The sequence below is a fragment of the Thamnophis sirtalis genome, unplaced genomic scaffold (assembly GCF_051295495.1).
Source record: "Thamnophis sirtalis isolate CommonGarterSnake01/CBP01778 unplaced genomic scaffold, rThaSir2_p1.2 scaffold_3, whole genome shotgun sequence".
In the NCBI taxonomy this organism is placed as follows: domain Eukaryota; kingdom Metazoa; phylum Chordata; class Lepidosauria; order Squamata; family Natricidae; genus Thamnophis; species Thamnophis sirtalis.
Window position 1 is genome coordinate 26,861,901 of NW_028261383.1, and position 17,040 is coordinate 26,878,940.

Sequence of the window (17,040 nt, forward strand, 5' to 3'; positions counted from 1 at the left end):
AACTCTTTTTCCATTTTTTGTACAAAGTCTTTTTCTTTCAATATAGTATTATTTAATGTCCATCTGGATCTTGCCCTTTGGCCTTTCCATTTAATTAAAATTGGGTTGTGGTCGGCCCAGGTGCTTGCTCCAATCTCAATTTCTTGTACATTGCAGCTCAACTCTGCTGAGGCCCCTATCATATCTATTCTAGAAAATGAAGAATGTCTATTTGAGTAGAAAGTGTATTGTTCTTTTTTAGCATTTCTTTCTCTCCATATATCTTTTAGATTTACTACATCTATCATCCTAAAGAAGGATTTCAGCAGCAGCTTTCTATTTAACTTTTTTGTTTTGTGTGTTTTATAGTCTATATTTTGGTTCACGATGCCATTAAAGTCTCCCATCATACAAATATCAACATAGTCTAAGTCCAAAAATTTTTAATGTAGTTTTTTATAGAATTCATCTTGTTTTTCATTGGGGGCATAAATTCCGATTAGGAGTGTTTTTTTAGTATCCATAATTTCCACCATCAGAATTCTTCCCTCTTCCTCTGCATAGATTAATTTTGCTGGAATGTTGCCTTTAATATAGAAGATCACTCCTCTTTTCTTGCAGTTCGCCAGTGTTGAAAACATTTTCCCAAGCTTTGGTTGAATTAGTAGATGTTCATATTTCTTTTGGATATGTACTTCTTGTAGGAAAATTATATCAAATTTTAACTTCTCTAATTTATGAAATGTTTTCGTTCTTTTAGTTACCAAATTAAGTCCATTAATGTTAATTGTAATCATTTTTCTTTCTTCCATGTTTATACTTTATATACGGGGTTTATCGTTCTAGTAGATCTGGATTCTCATTTTTCTCTACAACTTACATCCCCCAGCGCCAATGTTCCCTCTAATTTTTTTTCAGTGTGAGCGGAAAAGTGTAGTGTTTGAGCGGTACATTTTCATGCCTGAGCACCTGAATTTTTTTCATAGATGTCACCTAAGACAACAACGAAATCAGTGTTATTTGAAACTCAAAGTTATGTTTATTCAAGGGACCTGCTTAATTAAAGTGTTCTATAATATCAGTATGACTTATAATACTGCAAGTCTGCAATATTAAAATACTTGTATAGGGGATCCCCGGGATCCCCCGAAGAGATCAAATCACAACCAGTAGGCCACCTTCCTGGTATATTGTTTTTATTTTCATTGAGTTTTTAAAAATGAGCATTATTTCATCCTTTTTTTCTTTATTTTTGGTTGGTATCTGCAATTTGTGTTAATTCTGTTCATACATATAATATAAATGAAAAACCCAGCTCTCTTAAAAATCTTTTAAGTTCTTTGTGGTGCTCTCTTTAAGAATTGGCCAACTAATATTTCTGTTCCCCCAACTAATGCCAGGCAGAGTTAACTGAAAAAGTAATTTTTCATGAAGGGACATTTTCCTAGTATTTATGAATAACAGTTCATATTTATATCTGCTAGATTCAGCAGAGGATGACCAATTATTCTAAAGCTATTATTGTTGCTTGTATCTCCTAATTTCAATATTTTTCTTGACACTCAGTATATCTTGCAACTATTTGCATTTGGCAAATAAATAGGGTAAGTGATTATGCTTTTTAAAGACATTTAAGTAATTGATAGTAATTAGTATTTTTCATGTTGTGCGCAAAAACTGAGTATTCCATACTGGGGGAGACATTCCCCAAAACACAGCAGGAACAAAAAAGATAACATTCCCTCCCCCTCTCCCAAAAATCTTTCAACTGGAAAGATCACAATAATTACATGCACATCTTAAAGGAGCCGTTGCGAATACCCATTTTTTTACTGTTTTACTGAAATGTGAAAACTCAAGATAAATGTTTTTAATTCATTGCTAGGGAGCAATGAAGGGAGGGGGCAGGGGGTGTTTATTGTTTACTACTTTATTGAGGGCTCCAGACTGTCACCCTCCATCTTGCAAAAAGCATGATCTCACACCCACTAAAATCTCCCCCTCCGCCTCAGTTCATTATCCCTTTCTGCAGCCACTTTTCCTCCTCCTTCCCCAAGATTCACACCAAGAGGAACAGGAAAAGAGGCGACTTCTCTGCCTAGTGCCCCATACCACTGTGCCCCAAAAGCCAGCTGGAACCCCCCCCCAAAGCGGCCGGTTAATTAGCTTCCCCACTTCAGTCAAGTGAAGTCTCTGCCAGGAGGGGGTGGGCGCAATCCAATCCGAATGGGAGCCAACAGCCGTCGCTCATTCCCTGCTGGCTCTAGATTGTCCTGGGAACCGGCAAGTGTGAGCAAGAGAGGGCGGAAGACGCCCGCTTTCTCTCCCCGCCGCCTAAGTCCGGCTGCACAACCAACCACAGAGCAAAAGTTTCCCTGCCTCCGCCCCGAGAGTGGAGAGGTATAACTTCTGTGAAATAAATCAGCCTGGATGTTCCGCAGCTTGGAGCAGAATCGGAAGGGACTCCAACCATTATGCAAAGAAAGCCCAGGAGCACAAAAGTTAGTGCCAGGAGCGGAGAGTGGCCTCTCATCTAACAGGAAGTGTAACATTGAAAATCATGAGCAGCACTTGGAAACTGCTGTGCGGTGTTTCCGTATTATGTGTGCGGCTGCGCAGGCGCGCACCTTAGAGGGAACACTGCCCAGCGCACCTTCTTCTTTCTCAATTCCACCTACTGCTCCTTCTATTTTTTCAGTCGCGGTTGTGGGTGGTTCCAGTAGTTGTGCCACAGAGTCATCTTTCCCAGTTTTCTCAGCCATTTCTCTAAAATATTCTCCATAAAAAGCTTCTGCCTTCTCAATTGTATCTATCCTGTGTCTTTGTCCTTGCCATGTACATAGTAGACCTTCCGGTATGAGCCATCTGTAATTAACACCTTTTTTAATCAGAACTTTGGTCAGAAATTGGTATTCTCTTCTCATCTCTCCCACCTCTCTTGGGATTTGTTTGAGAACTACAATCTCCTTACCTTTGTATTCTAATTTTCTATCTCTCATTTTCTGTAAGATTTGTAATCTGGTTGTTTTCTTAGTAAATCTTACATGCACTTCCCTTGGAAGAGCATTTCTCATTTCATATCTTGTATGGACTCAAAAGCTTTCATCTATCATATCTATCATCTTATCTGGAGATATCTCGAATACATCTATCAGAATCTTAGATATTATCTGAACTAAGTTCTCTCTTTTTTCTTCTTCTATGTTTTGAAATCTTAAGAAAAATTCAGACCTATCCATCTCCCATCTTAGTATTCCACTACTCTCTCTTTCAACATCACTTAGTCTGCTCTCTAGCTTCTCGGTTTTCTTCTCTCCTTCTTGGATTTTATCTTCAATTTTTTGAATCCTGTCTTCATATTTCGTCATCCAGTTATGCATACTTTCAATTTTCCCTTCCATTTTATCAACTTTTTGTACTATGCTTTGGTTTTGTTGTTCCATTATCTCCATTTTTTCCCATACTCTCAAACTTCTTTACAAGGGTGTCTAACTTGTCATCCTTACTGTCAAGTCCTGCTGATATTTTCTGTATCGCTTGCATAAGTGTTTCAAAATTTGCTCCTTTCTCTTTTTCTTGCTGAAGTATTGACTGTATTGTCCTCTGGCCTCCCACAGGTGAGGGGGTGGAAGTTGATGTAGAGCCAAGGGGGGCTGCTTTTCTTCTCAGAGTCAGCTAGTTTTAGAAGGTGAAAGATTGTAAGTACAATGAGAGAAAGGCGTAGAAGACATAAGAGGGGGGTAGAATGGAAATCTGGTTTAAGAAAGAGAATGAAAAAAGGAGAGAGAAAAGGGAGAGATAGTGAAAGAATAAGGAAAGAAGGAAAGAAAGAAGGGGAAAGAAAGAAAAAAAAGAAAACTCTTCAGTCTATTTTGCTCAAAATTTAAGGTGAGCCATCTATTGATGTCCCAATGTCTTCAAAAAAAGAGAAGAAGACATAAAGTAAGAAAAGAAAACCCCCCAAAAAGGAAAAAGCAAGGCTGCTTCAAGCCACAAGAAAAAGAAAAAGAAATGTAAGTAGTCAAAAAGTCAAAAAGAATAATCATAAAAAAGGAAAAAAAGTCAATGTCAATATCTCCCCAGCAGGATGATGTGAAAGTAATGTTGAAAAAAGAAAAAAATGCCACCAAGCAAAAACAAATAGTCTTTTCAGACTCTCTTTTTTCTCCCCCTAAGATAAAAGTCTTTCCAAGGTCATTCTCAGCATCTTTCGCCATTCTGTTATTTAGTCTAACAGAGCTCTAGATAAGAAAAAGCAGCAGCTGTGTAAATAAAGCCTTTTTTCTTTTTAGAAGTCAGATAAATTACAGGGGAGATTTTGGTAACAATAGTTCAAGTCCGCTAGGTGGCAGTATTAGCTTGTAGCTTGTCCATTAACTCTATATTAAAACTTCCATAGCTTCTTTGTTTACAGATTACTAATTATTGAAACACAACCAAAAAGCTAAAAGAAAACAAAAGACAGATCTTCAGAGCACTTTAAGTTTAAATTCAATGCCCCCACAAGGTCCAAAGTTAAAGATATCAACACTAAAAGGGAAAACACAAAAAGCCGATATGAATTACAAGAAAGTCCAGCCCAGTTTCCAAAGATAAAAAGAGAAACAGAAAAAAATAAAAAATAATCCTTCAATTGGCAAAGCTTATACCCGCCGCTTTTCTCACTAGTCAGCCTTATCTTAAACTAAGTTTCCAAATTTAGAGTGTTCTCTTTCCAATAAAAAAAGCTTTAAAACTCACACCAAACGACATGTTCTTATCCAGTCTCTTTAGGACTATCAGCAGTTTCAGCAGCCATGGCTGATCCGGAAATCACTGGGAAAGGGGGTTTTTCCTAGGTCCCCAGAGACTTTGCAAATGTCTCTGAGACCACTGGGTTTCCCCCTACCTTTCACTGTCTCTTCGGGACAGCTTGGGTCCAAAAAAGGACCATCCAGATGATGCAGTATAGATGGTCCTTCAGGAGCAGCGTGAAAGTCCGTCTTCACACTGCTAAGCCCCGCCTTCTCTCTGGACTGAGATATCTAGTATATGAAGGATGTCATGTTTGTGGCTTGGTCCAGTGCCTGATGCGTGGATGTGCAGAACACAGAGGAGAAGAGAACAGTGGAAACCAATGGGTCAACCCTTGAGAAGGAAAAGCCAGCACTGCTAGTGAAGCCCACCCAAGCTCTGGGGATAAAAGGCAGGGGGATGAGATGAATAGATGTTGCAGACAATTATCCATCTCCTTGCCAGATGGACTTGTTAGCCTGAGGGGAAGAAAAAACTTTTTGCCAGGGCTGCTGGCACTCCTAATAAAGAAATCCTTGATTTAAACACTGAGTGTTTGGTGTGTTTGGGAAGCTGGGTCAGAACACTCTTCCTCCTGTCTTTCAAGGTCAAAGGCTTCCGAATGTGCCATCATGAACAATTCTAGATGTGCTGTGCTAATTCATGTTAAACCTTTATTTTGCAAGCTACATTAGCACACAATCAGCTTCCAGTGGAATGTAAGTTCTGGTTGTCAACTATACAGGTCTACACAGGACACCTTTCTCCTACTGTCTCTAGAAGTTCCATCAAGACAGGCAGAAAGGTCCCATATCTTAAGAAGTGTGATCAGGTGAACCTAGGAAGATTGGCTTTTCTGCTGGTGTGCCTGGCCTCAGGAATAACAATCTTTCCAAAAAGTAGCCAACATTCTGCCATCATTCCGAAAGCTCCTAAACCTGATTATTCTTTCAGGTATAAGGTCAGGAATTTAAGTGAACCTGTAAATTTCAGTCCGAAGGGCATTTGCTGATGTGCATTTTGATTTTATTATTATACTAGCCAATAACCTGGTGTTGCCCAGGTTATAGACATCAAAGCATTTCTCTGACAGGGAGCCATTGAGAGGGGCCTTTCTTCCCCCTACTCCCATGCCAATCATCCCTGCCCACTCACTTCCCCCTCCCATTTGCTCTTCTTTCCCGCTCAGTCTACTGGCACTTTGCCCAAAATCCATCAGTTGCTTCTGAATTGGTCCACTGGAGGGCGAATGTCACAGTTGGCTTTCCCAAGAAAGCTGTGAAGGAACTGACATCACAAACAATCTCTGCTCTAGGACACCACACTCGCTCTCCTTAATGGCCCAGGCATTCCAGATTTATGTTGGAACACACATACAGAGACAGACACACACAACGCAGTGGTGTCTCTCCCCCATCCACAGTATTTGTTTGGAGAGGGCACGTCATATGTGTAGCAAGTTTGGTTGGAATTGTTGAAGGTGTTCTAGAGTTATTCTGGAACATACATACATACAGCCTTTTTCATACAGAGAAAGAGGAGAAAGAGAATGAAGAATAAGATACATGATGATGTTTTGATATTTCTTCACTAACAGAGTAGTTTATTTGAGATGGGCAGCTATATCAATTGAATAAACCAATATATCAAGGAAGCCCTCTTTGCAACTTTGATATGAACTCACAATCAAGAGCAGAAAAACCTACAGGCCTTGATTTCTTCATACTTTCTGACAGAAAAAAGTTTCACTGGAGAAACCTGGGCCCAAGGGCTTCCAAAGTGTTCTGGAACTACATCAGAAACTTCTCACAAATATGTTTTCGTCCCCATCTCCTTTGTTCATGAAATCACAGGACAAACCTAAGAATAAAGAGAGCACAGGAGATGCTTCTTCTCTGTATAATTATCAAGATCACATTGATTTATTGATTGCCTTCCAATCCCACCTCCAGGGAATTCTCAATGGATCTCACTGTTGAATTGACATAACTATCACTTTCAAGAGTAATATAAGGGACATCTTACATCTGAGCTTGGGAACTCAAGGACATAAAAGCCTTTAGTGTCATTCAGAGGTTGTGATTCTGTGCTATAAAACTTGATGAATTCCTTGTGGGCTCCAGCTTCCATCTGTGCTAGGAAAGCCGCAACAACAGTTGTGGTATTGCAAGGGCCTTTGGTCTTTGTGAACTGCTCCTCTAATTCTTTGAGAGCCACCTGACTCTGCACGAAATAAAAATGCTTCTATTATTTCTCCTGATGCTTCTGTTCCTCCAGATACCCTGTAAGATCTTGAATGCCAAGTGCCCCTTAACTTTAGAAAGGGATGAGACAGATCCATTGAATTATTTCAAGCCAGGAGACTACCTCATTACTGGAATCACTCCAGCAACAACCACTGTGTTTCGACCATTCACTTTTCAAAAGGCTCCAACGGACAAAGTTTTCTGGTAAGAGAGCATTTCCCCCTCTGATTACTCCTGGTTCCAAAACTTTTAGATCTTTCTTGTCACCCTTCAATGAGGAAAAACCTTTCTTTATGAGCAATGTCTCTTAGCTAGATTACTAGATACAGTTAGGATTGAATGAAAGCCAAGGCATCACTCAATGACCACCATGTCATTTCTGTTTGCACTTCCTCTGCTTCCCTAATGCAAGATATTTTACTAATCCTTCACTTCAGAAAAGATCTTCTTTGCCTTTACTCTGGGAAGAGTAGTTGAACTCAAAAGGAAAGAGGAAATGAGGAGTAGTTGAATAAAAAGGAAATTCAGGGAACTTGCCATCCATGAAGGGATAGTTTTCTCAGATCTAACTTTTTTCTACTGTTTCTCCTTCTACAAAATTCTTTTCCATGTTTTATTTATATACATACATACATACATACATACATACATACATACATACATACATACATACATATATATATATATATATATATATATATATATTTAAAGTCACAACCCCTGGTATGCCCAAATATGGGAGGAAGGTCACACTTCCACTCTCTGTCTTCAGCTCGTCACAAGAGACCATCCAGACAGAAACCCAATATTTTTTACTGTTGCCTTTTTGTTACATTTGTTACATTTGCCATACCCATTGGGTTTCTGTCTGGATGGTCTCTTGTGACGAGCCGAAGACAGAGAGTGGAAGTGTGACCTTCCTCCCATATTTGGGCATACCAGGAGTTGTGACTTTAAATATATACCTCTCACCCTGGCTGGCTGATAAGGAGTCGAGCTCTGTAGCTCAATGGTTAACACATCTGCCTAAGAGGCAATAGAGCACAGGTTCGATTCCTAACATGGGTATGGCTAGCTGATGAGAGCTAAATAGCTTGAAATAGATCTATACTAGTCTCCCTTTATTTATTTATCAGCATAAATATAATATATATATATATATATATATATATATATATATATATATATGTATATGTATATGTATATGTATATGTATATGTATATGTATATGTATATGTATATGTATATGTATATGTATATGTATATGTATATGTATATGTATATGTATATGTATATGTATATGTATATGTATATGTATATGTATATGTATATGTATATGTATATGTATATGTATATGTATATATATACACTACCCAAAAATAACTCCAGAAATGCCTCCAACACCTCTTCCTGCTCCCTTTCTCAATACTCCTAGTTCTTTCTCTTTTTATAAAGCAGATATCCCTGCAGTGGGAAGATTTTTTTTTAAGTTTTTTTTCACCACCTCTCTAACATCATTAATCTTGCAGTGTGTCATCATATTTAACAGTTACATCATTTTTAATCTATTTTTATCTTGCCTTTACATTTACATTTTGATTGTCTTTTAATTCAACTCCTCCCTTATAATTCTACATTTCCCCCCCAAAAAAAATTATTCAGTTTTCTATTTCTTTTTGCCTATATTCATTTTTTATCTAATGATGAAAACATCCCAATATCTTATAATACTCTGATTCTTCCTTCTCTTTAATTGCCAATGTTAATCTATTCATTTCTGTACAGTCTAATATTTTTTTAATTAATCTCCCTCTGAGGGATTTTTTTTCCATTTTCCAATTTTGTGCAAATGCAATTCTAGCTGCAATTATTACATGAATAATTAAATATACGTTTTCTTTACTATATTTCTATGGTAAAACACCCAACAAAAACAGTTCCTGTTTTAAATTAATATACACTGTATCATACTTTCCAACCACATTCAAATTTTTGCCCAATATTTTTTTGCTTCTGCATATGTCTACCACATATGGTAATATGAACCCGGCATCTGGTGACACTTCCAACACTTGGTTGATTTTCTTTAAACATTTTTCCAGTCTTTCTGGTGACATATGCCATCTATAAAACATTTTATACAAATTCTCTTTATATGCTGTGCCATTGTTAATTTATAATTCCACTCCAATAATTGCTGCCACATCTCAAGTTCTATTGTATAGCCAAAAAAAAATTGCCCAAGCTATCATTGTTTCTTTTACTTCTTCTTCTTCTAACTTAATACGAAGTAAATAATTATATAATGTTTATATATGGTAGGAAGATTCTCAATGTCTATGTGACACAGAATTTAATCTTCTCCAAGGGATGTGGGTAGTTCAAAAATGTGAGAGGTAATATAAAAATTTGAATAAAATATACTAGACCAATTCTACTTGTGGATCTGTGGTAAAATTATTGCTTTCTTATTTAATATCTCTATGTGGAATAGGGTTGGAAATAACTTTTTAATGTCATTTTTCTTGTGCCTTTCTATATGTCATTTGTTAAAACTTTCCCTATTGTTCCCCTCACCAACCTCTCCATTTTTGTTTCAATTTTATATTTTGACATTCTTTTTTGAAATTTAATAAGATCCATTTTTAAAAGTAGAAACTAAGGGAACCAAAGAAAGGAATACTGAATTCATAATTTTCTTTTGATTCAAATTAGCTGGATTATCCTATATTTGTATACTCTGTGTATTTATGTGTGCATGTGTGTTTTCAGGAAATCAACAATAAGGTACTGGAAGATCCTGTCCTTCTTGTTTGCTGTCCATGAGATCAACCAGGATCCCCGTATCTTACCCAACCTCACCCTGGGCTACAACATTCATGACAATCACTTTGATGCAAGGACAACATCGGAAGCTTTGACAGATCTGCTCTCTCCTGGGTTGGCAAATGTTCCAAACTACGAGTGTGGAGGAAGACAGAATAACCTCTTAGCTATAATTGAAGGGACAGAAACTGACATCTCCATCCAGATTACATCCATGTCAGGAAACTATAAAATCCCCCAGGTGAGAAGTTCCCCTCTTTAATTCCACATGAAGAGTAATAATGGAAAAAAATAATTTAATTACCTGGAATCGGGCTAATGTATTAACGGGTATCAATTCAGTGTTTGTTTATGCTCCAAAATAAGAATATTCTTTAACAAGTACTATCTGAAGAAAATCACAGATGAGATGCAAATGAAGACCCTGTAAAGGTCATGCAAATGTTAAATACAGAAGAAGATGAAATAGACGTGTTTGGATCTCTACTCATTGCATCTCATTAATGGAGGAGCCTTGAAATATGGTATAAGGAGAGCATTCTATGTCTCCAAGGATCCTGTTGTTGAAAGACTTGGATTATCGCTAAGGATTTTAGGGGTCAAGTGAATGAAAACAATAGTAACAATCATTAATTTAAATAAGGCACTCTGGGCTTATAAGATAAGGTGACCAGATTTTCAGATTGGTAAAGAGGGACACTATTGACCGGGGGCGGGGGGGAGCGGCTTGATTTTATATTTTGTCAAAAGGTCACACAAGGCGATTACATGACCCCAGGACACTGAAAGCATCATAAATATAAATCTGTTGCCAAACATTAAAATTTTGATCACATGACCATGAGGATGCTTCAACGGTCTCTAAGTGTGAAAAATGGTCGCTAAGTGTGAAAAATGGTCATCAGTGACTTTTTTCAATGCCATTGTAACTTTGGCCACTAAATGAACTGTTTGAAAGCTAAAGCTAGCTTGCATTATGCTAGCTTAAATTTTCAAGAGAGAGAAGCTAAACTCCTTATTAGAATTGAAATAGAAATGAGTAGAGTAGAGTAGAGTAGAGTAGAGTAGAGTAGAGTAGAGTAGAGTAGAGTAGAGTAGAGTAGAGTAGAGTAGAGTAGAGTATGGTAGAGTGGAGTAGAATAGTTTATTAGCCAAGTGTGATTGGACACACAAGGAATTTGTCTTCGGTGTACATAAAAAAAATAAAATAGAATACATTCATCAAGAATCATAAGCTACAACACTTACTGATAGTCTCTCTCTCTCTCTCTCTCTCACACACACACACACAAACACACAAACACACACACAAATACTCCTCCTCTGGATTAAATGGGACTTTTAGAAAATCCCCACTCCTGTACATACACTCACTCACTCACTCACTCCCTCTCCCTCTCTCTCTCTCTCTCTCTCTCTCTCTCTCTCTCTCTCTCTCTCTCTCTCCCTCCCTCCCTCCCTCCCTCCCTCTCTCCTTCTCTGGATTCAATGGGACTTTTAGAAAATCCCCACTCCTGTGCACACACTCCCTCTTTCTCTCTCTCTCTCTCTCCCCTTCTCTGGATTCAATGGGACTTTTAGAAAATCCCCACTCCTGTGCACACACTCCCTCTTTCTCTCTCTCTCTCTCTCTCCCCTCCTCTGGATTCAATGGGACTTTTAGAAAATCCCCACTCCTGTGCACAAACTCCCTCTTTCTCTCTCTCTCTCTCTCTCCCCCCTCCTCTGGATTCAATGGGACTTTTAGAAAATCCCCACTCCTCACACACTCCTCCCTCCCTCCCTCTGTCTCTTTATCTGTCATTCTCTCTCTGTGTGTGTCTTTCTCTGTCTCTCTCTCTGTCTCTCCTCCCTCTGTTTGTGTGTGTGTGTGTGTGTGTGTGTGTGTGTGTGTGTGTGTGTGTGTATCCCTGCCCCCGTGGATGGGCTCCGGACTAGCAGAGCCTCCTCTTCCTCCTTTTTAACCAGGCGATCTTCGGCTGTTGCACAATCCCAAGGGCACGCGCTGCCCGGTTTGCTAAATCCGGCATGGCTTCAGAGAAAGAAGGAGTGTGAGAAAGCCCCCCCTCCATCCCCGCTGCCTGAACGTTTGAATGAAGGAGGCTGCAGGCCCCTTTGTCCTTGGCTATGCAATTTTCTTTCGTTCTCTGCTGCCCGAACGAGTGAATGAAGCAGAGGGGGAATGAAAGGAGATTGTGTCTCTTCTGTCTCCCCATTGCTCAGAAAAGCAACTCTGGGAAGGTCCTTTGGTGGTGGCAGGCGTCCTAGAACCTGCCTGCTAGCAAAGGACCTTCCCAGAGTTGCTTTTCTGAGCAACGGGGAGACAGAAGGGACAAAATACCGGCCGGCTGAGACTGGTATACAGGGCTGGGAGCGGGGCAGGCTTACTTCCGGGTCCGGTCACAAAAATTGGGTCTTTTTAAGAATGCCCCAGGACAAGGGACAAATTGTGCAGAAGCGTGATTGTCCCACGAGAATCGGGATGTCTGGTCACCTTATCATAAGAAGAGATTTAAAATTCTGAAATGACATTCAAGGTTGACAGGAATTTGGAAGCAAAACAATAAGAACTGTTGTCCTGAAACTGAATTAGTCACCAGTTCTTTCTTCTCTTTACCAGGTCAGTTATTGTTTTGTTTCCCATCTTCTGGGGGATAAAACAAGGTTCCCCTTTTTCTACACCATGGTCCCCAAGGAAGGAGTGCAAAATCTGAGCATCCTCAAATTGCTCCAGCATTTCCAATGGACCTCAGTTGGTCTCTTTGCTCCGGACACGGACAACGGGAGGCATTTCATAGCAACAATGGTTCCAGTGCTGTTCAAGAATGGGATTTGTGTTGTTTTCTCACAAACCATTTCGGGCATGAACACAGAGCATGTTAATATCGACATTTCCACACTAAAGAAGTGGAAAGAGGTCAATGTATTTGTTTATTTTTCAGAAGCCGGATTCTTTTTAGATGGAATAATGGTAATAGAGACATTAATTAAACTCTTGATAATGAACATAAAATCAAATGGTGCAGAAGCTACAACACTCACGGGGAAGATCATTGTCACCACAGCTTTGTGGGACCTCAACATGCACTTGGCGCACAATGAAAATACACTTCAACACATTCTTGGTTTATTTTCTTTCCTCATCCAGAAGAAGAAAAAGACAAAATATGTTGATTTTTTTCCTTTGTTTACTTCTCTGTATTATTTTTCACAAAAAGCATTTCATTGCTTATATTCCAAGCCCGGCTCTACGGTGAAAGGCTGGACAAGATGCACCAAGAAAGAAGGGATAGAGACCCTTCCCCAAGAAGACATTGAAAAAACAGTCTCTCTAGAGAGTACCTACGTCTATGACACAGTCTGGGCCCTGGCACGGGCCTTAGAGGTGGCTTATTCTCCCCGATCCAAGAGGAGACTGAAAGATGATGAAGGGACAACAGTACTGCAAATTATCCAGCCATGGCAGGTATTCTCTCTTCCATTGCAATGAGTTCCTACTGAAGATGTGGATTTCATAATTCATAGGCGATCCCAGAATCTTTAGAATGTCACCTCTATAGGGAGTGGATTTATTTACTAATATCTCCAAATACAATCTACAACATAGGACTCATAGTCCCATGATACCCATGTATAAATATCCATGAAATAGTAAACACTAAGCAATGCATGACCTACAGGGTCCTTGTTTCAGAGATATTTTCCTACCAGATTCCCCAAAGCAATGGCAAAGCTCTAAATCCATTCCCTTCACTGGAAAAGTTATTCAAAATTATATTCATTGATGTATTGGCCTTGAAAATCACTGATGTTCAACATAACACCACTGTTAGGGTATTTTATATTATGGTATAACATGTCTTATCAGCTTTTTAGGTCATTAAATGTTTTATGCTCATTTTAGTGTCTTAAAATGTTTTATAAAATATTCCAGAGACATGAATCTTGGACTCTGGGTGTGTTTTGTCTATTAGAGGTGCCTTGGTTCAACCATTTCACACAGTTAAAGGTTACACATAGACAGACAGAAGAGCTTTATGAATCTAGAGATAGAAATATGAGCCTAGATGAACAATGTCTTAAGTCCGGCCTGTCATCATTAGCATCCATTTGCCTTGTGATTTAGAACATTCTGAAGTGTCTTCTTAAAGGCCTGTATGTTAGCCGCATCCTCCATCTGAGGCAAAATACATTCAGAAATGTGTGATGGGTGATAGAATGGATTCATTCTGACATCTTCAGCACATTTCAGATGGAGAACTAGCATCTACTCCTTGAAGAGAGACATGAGATCATAGACACTATGTTGGGAGACCCCTGTGGATCTCATTTCTGAAGACCTGAGACCAATATGCTTGTAAGAGAGGAAATTAATTTAAAAACAAGATTAAGTAAAAGCGACCATTTCACAGTTTATAGGACTGATCAGTAGACATTCAGTATCCATCTTTACTAAACTCAGATTCTCTTCTCTGCTGTTCCAGTTTCACCATTTCTTGCAAGTCTCCCAGTTTTACAACACTTCCATCGATGGAGTATATTTGGAGGAGAATGGTGAACTAGCAGCTGATTTGGACATTGTGAATTGGGTGGTGTTTTCCAATAGGTCTGTTGTCAATGTGAAATTTGGGAGCATAGCAAGGCAGGGTTCCTCGGAGCCCCTATTCAAGATTGACAACGAAGCTATAATATGGCCCAAATGGTTCAACCAGGTGAGGAAGAGAAATCATTCCATGTCACTTCCTTTCTCCTACAACATAAATACGGGAAACATTCCCTCTGTGGTCCTCTAGATCTTCTTATCCTTTCTCAGTTTTGTTATCCCAATGACCTTTGAGATATTGTACAATACTGATAAGTAGTGCAAGATCAGAAGATGTGGAGAGACCTGGCCCATGGAACCACCAAGTGTCGAACACCACTTGTGTGGATGCCGCCATCATCATCATCATCATCATCATCATCATCATCATCATCATCATCATCATCATCATCCTGATAAAAGAGAATGTTTGTAGTTCAGGACTGAAGTTTTACTTATTTATTTATTAAGTTTATTTTCCATCGTCTCATTTAAAAATGACTCAAAATAGCAATAGGACTTAGACTTATATACAACTTCACAGTGCTTTATAGCCTCTCTAAGATCTTTACCGAATTAGCGTATGCAGTGGTGGGATGTAGCTGCCCTCGGGAGTCACAGGATCAAAATCATCCGAGATGGTCTCCACAAGATTCATCCCCGTCAACTCACCTGAATCTACCCAGTCAGGGTCTAAGCCTGTCCGGATCTGACCGATTTTATCCTCAAGATACTGAACAAATTCTTCAGCCCTACCCTGCAAGGCGTCTTTCCCAGCTCCTTGGTTAAGTAAGGAGCGGGTCACCCTAAACAGGGTGGCTGGGCAGTTATCTGCGGACGCAATAAGTGCGGGAAAATTTTGCTGTTATTGCCACTAAGAAGGATTTAATATGAATTCTTACTAGTGTTCGATCAGATTTGGACCGGTTGGCCCTCCAACCACTCTCTAGGCATCTTTTCCAGCATTTCATCTCCCGGAGCGCCTCGGTAAACCAGGGAGCTACCCGGGATTGACACCGGGTCAGAGGCCGCAAAGGCACAACATGATCCAAAGCCCTAGTGTCCGCCCTATCCCAGGATTCCACTAGGGCTTTGGTCGAGTTGTGAGCAAGGGATTCAGGAAAAGTCCCAAGCTCCTTCAGGAACCTTTCAGGGTTCATCAGGTGCCTGGGGTGGAACCATCTAATAGGTTCCGCCTCCCTGCGGTGAGGGGTAGCAGTATGGAAGTCAAGCCTGATGAGGAAATGATCCGACCATGACAAGGGTTGGATAGAAATATCCCCTAAATCTAGATCATTCATCCACTGCCCAGAGACAAAAATCAGGTCGAGCGTTATTATGGGTGGGGTCTTGAATTAACTGAGTTAGGTCCATAGCCATCATGGAAACCATGAACTCCCGAGCTGACTCAGAGATCTCGCCAATGGAAGGCAGATTGAAATCCCCGAGGATCATAAGCCTGGGGAAATCAACCGCCAATCCAGCTAACACATTCAGCAACTCCGGCAGGGCTGTTGAAATGTAGTAGGGAGACAGGTACGTAACAAAAAGGCCCACCTGAACTCCAAGGCCCCATTTCGCAAAAGGGGACTCACACCCACCTATCTGAGGTACAGTGACCTCCTGAGGTCTGAGACTTTCCCTAATAACCACCACCACCACCCCACCCCTGTCCTGGGCTGTCGGCTTGTGAAACGCCCAGAAGCCTGGTAGGCATAATTCACTAATTATAGTATCCTTCTGCGACGACTGCGGGAGGTGGGGGTGGGAGGCACTGTCTTGCAGTGGTTCTCCTCCTACCTCTCGGACAGGTCACAGTCGGTGTTGGTTGGGGGACAGAGATCGACCCCTAGGCCCCTAACATATGGGGTGCCGCAGGGGTCGGTCTTGTCCCCCTTACTATTTAACATCTACATGAAACCACTGGGCAAGATCATTCGGAGGCATGGGATAAGATACCATCAATATGCGGACGATACGCAGCTGTATCTGTCCGCCCCGTGCCAACTCAATGAAGCGGTGGATGTGATGAACCAGGGTCTTGAGGCCGTTAGGGACTGGATGAGGGCAAACAAGCTTGTACTCAACCCCGAAAAGACCGAGTGGCTGTTGTGTTTCCCTCCCAATAATTTGGTTTGTGTTCCATCGCTCAGGCTGGGGGGCCAAATATTACACCCCTCAGACAGGGTTCGCAACTTGGGAGTCCTCCTGGACCCACAGCTGACCTTTGATTACCATCTGTCGGCTGTGACCAGGGGGGCATTTGCCCAGGTTCACCTGGTGCGCCAGTTGCGACCCTACCTGAACCGGGAGGCTCTCACAACAGTCACTCGTGCCCTTGTGACCTCTAGGCTGGAATACTGCAACGTGCTCTACATGGGGCTGCCCTTGAAGAGCATCCGGCGACTTCAGCTAGTTCAGAATGCGGCCGCGCGAGTGATCGTGGGCGCACCTCGGTTCGCCCACATAACACCTATCCTCCGCGAGCTGCACTGGCTACCTGTTGATCTTCGGGTGCGCTTCAAGGTGCTTCTCACCACCTATAAAGCCCTTCATGGTAGTGGATCTGCGTACTTGAGAGACCGCCTCCTGCCAATTACCTCCTCTCGATCCATCAGATCTCACAGATTAGGC

At 40.6% G+C, this 17,040-nt stretch overlaps 1 protein-coding gene across 1 annotated transcript in view; it reads left to right on the top strand.

The window, feature by feature from the left end:
* The first annotated feature begins 4,044 nt into the window (after window positions 1-4,044).
* The window catches only part of LOC148047703 (vomeronasal type-2 receptor 26-like), a 16,683-nt gene continuing 3,687 nt past the window's right edge, over window positions 4,045-17,040 (top strand). The window contains exons 1-7 of the mRNA XM_087708111.1: window positions 4,045-4,077; window positions 5,498-5,713; window positions 7,030-7,202; window positions 9,771-10,065; window positions 12,445-12,949; window positions 13,043-13,290; window positions 14,309-14,536. Coding sequence (XP_087564237.1) covers window positions 4,045-4,077; window positions 5,498-5,713; window positions 7,030-7,202; window positions 9,771-10,065; window positions 12,445-12,949; window positions 13,043-13,290; window positions 14,309-14,536 — 1,698 coding nt within the window. The remainder of the gene's footprint in view (window positions 4,078-5,497; window positions 5,714-7,029; window positions 7,203-9,770; window positions 10,066-12,444; window positions 12,950-13,042; window positions 13,291-14,308; window positions 14,537-17,040) is intronic.